General features: G+C 27.6%; 1 protein-coding gene across 1 annotated transcript; it reads left to right on the top strand.

The window, feature by feature from the left end:
- The first annotated feature begins 506 nt into the window (after positions 1-506).
- Positions 507-4,853, top strand: LOC124925698 (26S proteasome regulatory subunit 10B homolog A). Its single transcript, XM_047465770.1, has 10 exons — positions 507-680; positions 1,689-1,808; positions 1,947-2,083; positions 2,176-2,337; positions 3,131-3,217; positions 3,310-3,396; positions 3,483-3,620; positions 4,051-4,242; positions 4,315-4,413; positions 4,494-4,853. The coding sequence occupies exons 1-10, from the start codon at positions 578-580 to the stop codon at positions 4,566-4,568; spliced, it is 1,200 nt and encodes a 399-aa protein (XP_047321726.1). The 5' UTR covers positions 507-577; the 3' UTR covers positions 4,569-4,853.
- The last annotated feature ends 2,048 nt before the right edge of the window (positions 4,854-6,901 follow it).

The following is a 6,901-nucleotide window of genomic DNA, read 5'->3' on the forward strand; positions in this document are numbered from 1 at the left end:
TTTTTTATTTGGTGTATAATATTATATTTTAATTTATAATATTTATTTAATTGATTTAATTTAGTATTTTTAGTTTTAATTATATATATTATATTTATAAAATTTAAGTAAAAATAAAATATGTGTTATTTTAATATTGTTTTATTTAAATTATTTAATTAAGTATTATTAATTTTAATTATATATATTTTATATTTATAAAATATTTTTTTAATGGATTTAAATAGAGATATAGATAATTAGTAGGTTTAGAAATAAAAGGTTGATTAGTAGAGTTATTAATAAGTTTGGAGTGTATTTTGGAGAGGATAATGAAAAGATGGGTTTCATGAAAATAAAAAAATTATTTGAAACATGGATATAGACAAGAAATTAGTCTTATTTAATTAGTAAATTTTAAAATTTTAAAATAATAAAATAATTTTTATTTGTTTTTGAAGGAAAAGGGTAAAACACTAGAACCTCCTTTTAGTTTTATATACTCACTACTCAGCATTTGCTTCTTCATAGTTGCGTCCTGATTCCTGAAGCACGCAAGACCACCGTCGCGAAATCTGTTTTGTCAGATTGGTTTCCGATGAGCAGCGAGACAGAAGAAGCCGTTCGCCGCCGTACTTCTGTGGCAGAGTATCGGAAGAAGCTTCTCCAGCACAAAGAACTCGAATCCAGAGTTCGTGGAGGTCAGATGATACTGAATCCCTAATTTCTTTTCCGATCCCCTTTGTTACTTGAATAGTGACTCTTGGTGCTAGTTTGCTAGTTATAATTTTTAGATCTTTTGACTTATAATACTTATTTCACATTCACTGGTTTTGATACCGATTGCGTGTTACTTTTTAATTCTCGAGTTTAGATTCAACGAGGTGAGGTTTTAAATCAGCTAGACTCTGATTGTTTGTTTGTTTGTGATTTCATTTGTGGCATCTATCACTCACTGCTTATTTTGCATTTTTGGACATTTGAACTATTAAAGACTGGACTTTTGTTTTTGTCAGAACCTATTAAAGGTCGCATCTTTCTGTTTTGTGGCATTCTTCAGTTGATAAAGGCCAATAAACTGATGAAATTTATGCAGATACCTTGCTCTAATATGAGTCAAATAATTCATTCTTAGCTTAGCTATATCTTAATTGCTAGTCTGGGTTCTAGCTTTCTGCTAGATGTTAAGAAATGATAATGAGATACTTTCTTTTGCTAGTTGTTCATCTAAAATAGAAATTATGCTTTTTCTCTTGAGTCTCGTGCTATTTTTTAAGTGCAAAAATAGCTCCAGGTTTGGATGTTTGTTTTAAGGGTTACTTCTGTAAAACTATGTGATATATAACAAGAAGTAGTTGTTCACTTGTAGGCTTGTAGCACGGAAATGATATGAAAAGAATTAACCTTAGGTTGATTTCTAAGATTACCATTCAATTCAAGTTACTGAAAGAGGGTACCATAAGTCTGGTTTTTTACTATCTGGAGCAACATTTGAAATTACTTTGTGATGCGAGTCATTTGCAGTCTCAACCTGAAGAAATTGATCTTATTTAAAACCATTTAATATTTACCAGAAGGAAGAGCCTTTACACTTTATCTGAGAACTATTGAGTAATTATCCATGCATGTATCTTCAATTATCTACATCTTCTTGTGCTTTTCATGTTCCAAGGATATGGCTAATATGAGTTGGATTCATTTGCATACAGTTCGGGACAGTGTACGAGGTGTGAAGAAGGAATATGCTAAAACAGAAGATGATTTGAAGTCTCTTCAAAGTGTTGGACAAATAATTGGCGAAGTCCTGAGGCCTCTTGACAATGAAAGATGTATATTTTGTTCTTCCTTGCGCCTATAAATATTATTTTAAAATGATTTCCACACTTATCTGACATCCCATTGAAGAATATGCAATCTTCTTGTAAAGAAGCGAGATCATTGTTGTAATGTGATATTTGATGTTTCAGTGATTGTCAAAGCTAGTAGTGGACCTAGGTATGTGGTTGGTTGCCGCAGTAAAGTGGATAAGGAAAAGTTGACTTCAGGGACTAGAGTTGTTCTTGATATGACTACCCTCACAATTATGCGAGCTCTTCCCCGTGAAGTTAGTTCTTTAACATGCTATGACAGTCTATTTGTGATTATATTTTTGTTAGATGTGTAGGTTTTAGTCAATGCTCTGACTTGATTATGTAGGTTGATCCTGTTGTGTACAACATGCTTCATGAAGATCCTGGCAATATTAGCTATTCTGCTGTTGGAGGGCTTTCTGATCAGATAAGAGAGCTTAGGGAATCTATAGAGCTGCCTCTCATGAATCCTGAGCTTTTTATCAGGGTTGGTATCAAGCCCCCAAAGGTAATTTCATAGATTAATTAATAGGTCGTCCTATATCCAGCGAATTTGTTCAATCAAATATAGGGTCGCTTGGTTTTTAAATGATATCTCATTGTATATTTACATAATTTCTTAGTTATTTTTATTTATTTAGGAAGCTAGCCTGACCCCTCACATACGAACATGTGACATTTGGTTTCTTAGGCACAACTCTTTCCACTTGAGCTACCCTAGTAGGTTAATTTTTAGTTTTTCATTATAGTTAATTGTAATATAAAAGATTATACAGAATTATTACATATAGTACGATACTATAATAGTAAAACTATCTACATAAGTATAACAATATACGTTCAATATTAACTAAACATCACTAGTATGGTTAGTAGACTAATAGCAATGTTGTAATTATAAACTGACATAATAATTGTACTAAATTATAAATAAGCAAGCAGTTTATACGTTTTAGTTTTTTTAACTGCTTAAAAAGTTCATAAGACGTCAATCAAGAAGAAGGGGATGTGCACCAGATGGGACTACATCGAGCTAATGGGAAATCTAACCTTCTTGTATTTCATTTTATCCAATTTCTTTGGCTTTTTTCACCCCATATGTATTCTGCAATGCGTTTAGGAACGTTTCTTGCGTTCCATTTTTGATTATTAATGAAAAGTTGACCTTATATAAAAAATGAAATAAGGTTTATAAGACGTAATTAACTAATCTTCCAAAAAACATTAAATTGGTTATATTGGTTCGGAGAAACAACGATGCCCAAATAAATAAGTCGGATATGAAAACTGTTGCTTCTCAGGGTGTTCTTCTGTATGGGCCTCCTGGAACAGGAAAGACATTATTGGCCAGAGCAATTGCTAGTAACATTGATGCCAACTTTCTGAAGGTGAGACATCTGTCTTGACTTTCATTGCTAGGTTTTTATATATTTCTTGTGTTTGAGTTTGTTTACGACGCTTCTGACTGTTGCAAATGCAGGTAGTATCGAGTGCCATAATAGACAAGTATATAGGAGAGAGTGCTAGATTGATCCGCGAAATGTTTAACTATGCTCGTGAGCACCAAGTAAGAGATGATTCATGCATTTTTTGACTGTATCCAAATCGCATTATGAGATCATATAATCATACTTTTGGGTTCCTCTTGTTAAGCCTTGCATTATCTTCATGGATGAAATTGATGCTATTGGTGGGCGCCGCTTTAGCGAAGGAACTAGTGCCGATCGTGAGATCCAAAGAACTCTTATGGAACTGCTTAACCAGCTAGATGGATTTGATCAGCTTGGCAAGGTATCTCAGTCTCTACTTGTATTCCACTTATGAGGAACTTAATAAGTATAAGGTCTTGTTTGATGTGGATTATTTGTGATTATTTCCAAATAACCCAATATCCAATTTATTATCATAGTATTCAAATCATCAACCAAAATAACAAATTACCACTGTTTTATGTTTCTTGTAACATTTAAAAATATTAAATAATATTTTCCCAAAAAAGATAAAATAAAATAAAATAAAATAATAAATAGATTTTGGTAATTTATCCAAATTGCCCAAATAACTCACTTCTCATACCAATGAAGGTTATTTGGAAATAACCAGTTTCTCAAATAATCCCTCATCAAACAAAGCCTAAGAAATCCAGTTAGGGCTTACATTTGTTTGTACTGTAATTATCATGAAAGGGCCTTATGAAATTATTAATGTGGGCTTTGGCTAGGTGAAAATGATTATGGCAACAAATAGGCCTGATGTTCTGGATCCTGCACTTCTTCGTCCTGGTCGGTTAGATAGGAAAATTGAAATTCCATTGCCGAATGAACAATCGAGATTAGAAATCCTCAAAATTCATGCCGCTGGAATAGCCAAACATGGTGAAATTGATTACGAGGCAGTTGTAAAGCTTGCTGAGGTATGTCTGCTGTGGTGGATATATGATATCATTCTGGTAGCTGTTATAATTATCTGATCTATATTTATTTAGGGATTCAATGGTGCTGATCTTCGTAACGTTTGCACTGAGGCGGGTATGTCAGCAATCCGTGCTGAACGCGATTATGTCATACACGAAGATTTCATGAAGGTAAATATGTCACTACCTTACATGACATAATAAAACTGAAAAATAAAGTCTGAGTTAATTGAGTGGTTTTGTGTTTTTAGGCTGTCCGGAAACTGAACGAAGCAAAGAAACTAGAGTCCAGTGCTCATTATAATGCTGATTTTGGTAAGGACTGAAAGTAATGGTTTCGGGCCAGGATAGAAGACATCTCAGTTGGTAAAACTATTATTATTATGGAATAATAGAGATTTTGGCAATTATAATGAGGTTAATGAATGACCAAGGTTCTTCTGGTTTTAGTTGTTCTCGATTTTGAGGAACGGAGGTCATTTTTTACTGTTGAGTTTTGTTTTTCCGTTTGCTTGCGACTGTAGCTATCTATCTATAATATACATACATAGAGCAATGTGATAATTCAAACTCTCTTACTTGCAAAACTTATGTCATGTTGGAATCTTCTATTATGGGCAAAGTATACACAATCCCAACAATATATATATATATATAAAACTACCTTCAATTTAAAATATTTTTAAGAGAAAATTGAGTATTTTCAATTTAAAAATGAAAACAAAAGGATTATATTATGTGAAGATTTTCTCCCTCTTACTTTTTTTTTCTCCATTTACTTTATTTTTCCCTATAATTTATAATTATAGGGTTTCAATAAAATAATATTAATTAATAATATTATTTAAAATTTTGAATTTATTTTAATTTGTAAAATTAAATTTAATATTCACTTATATTTTTAATTCAATTAGTATATAAAATTTGTAAAATATTAAAAAAAAATATAATGTAATCAATTTGTTTTATTTGGGTCTAATATTTTTTATTATTATATATTTAATAAAAAAAAATTTAAAATTTTTAAAAAAAATAAAAAAATTATATACCTAATTCATTTAAGTTTTTTATAACATAATAATTGTAATTATTTAATAACTCAATTTAGTAAGAATTGAAATTTATTAAAAATAGAAAAATAAATAAATTGAGTATATCTTTTTATAATAATAAAAAAATATATCTGATTATTTTGAAAATTTATAATATTTAGTTAAATATATTTTTAATTTTTTTTTCTAATTTATATATTTTTAAAATATATATATATATAAACATTCTAAATTAAAATAAAAATATTTATTATATTCTATAAATTATATATATATAAATAATTAACAATTTTAATACTAAAGAGAAAAAAATATTTTATTAAACCTTCTAGATAACTTTAGGTTTTCTTACCAATATTTGTGTTACTCAAGCCGACATTCTAGATTCCGATTCCGTTCATCTATTAATGTCTGCGTACCTACATATCATAATTATTTTCCGAGGATGTTTGCGCACCCACATATAATAATTATTTTTAAAAGAATTCGAACCTAATTTAAACAACTTATGATTATTAAAATAATTTTATAATTATATATATATATATATATTTTTTTTTTAATTTACATTTTGAATAACTATATATATTATATAAAAATTTTCTTACTCATACCAAACAAATATAATCAAAATAATTACATATCTTATTCTAATATTAAATAAAAATATTTTCGTTAATAATAATATATATAATAAATATAATTGAATTTCTTATTCTAATTTTATTTATTAAATATAAGACATTGAATACATAAAATTATTCTAATTTTTTTCTGTATGCATCCCACTTGAATTTATCAGTATTTATTATAATGCTTAACTCAAGTCAACATTTTCAACATTCGATTACACTTTTCGGCATGATCTTATACCCTAAATCACCTTCCGTAGATGAATCTTTAAATTTATCACTAATGCTTACATTACTTAAGTTGCCATTCCAAACATTCAATTACACATTTCGACATACATTCTCATTACTTTTAGAGAGATTCAAACCCTAATCTTAAGTATTAAATTTTACACTTTAACTACTATATCACTTTAATGGTTAAAATAATTTTATAATTTTTTTTATATATATATTTATTTATTTATTTATTTATTGTAAGTTACATTTCGAATAACTATATATATATATATAATATAATTTTTTATACACATACAAAATTTTATAATAAAAATAATTATATCTCTTATCCTAATATTAAATAAAAATAATAATGATATATATACATTATTATTATATCATAGTTTTTCTCAATATAATATATTATATAAATTTATTAATAATTTTTTTTTTCTCTTTATTTATATATATATATATATTATTCTAATTAAAAATATTTATCTTCTACTTTATTTTTCAATATATAATACTTATATAATGTTACATATTTATTTATGTAATTATATATATACATATATTTATATCATATTTTCCCTAACTAATTTTTTTTTATAAAAAAAATATTAAATAATTTTTTATTTATTTATATATAAATATAATAAAAAATAAAATATTTATATATATAATTATTTTTAGTTGGATGTTTGTGCACCCACCTTAAGTATGGAATATTAACATTTTAACCTCTAAACCACT

The sequence above is a fragment of the Impatiens glandulifera genome, chromosome 2, assembly GCF_907164915.1.
Source record: "Impatiens glandulifera chromosome 2, dImpGla2.1, whole genome shotgun sequence".
Classification (NCBI taxonomy): domain Eukaryota; kingdom Viridiplantae; phylum Streptophyta; class Magnoliopsida; order Ericales; family Balsaminaceae; genus Impatiens; species Impatiens glandulifera.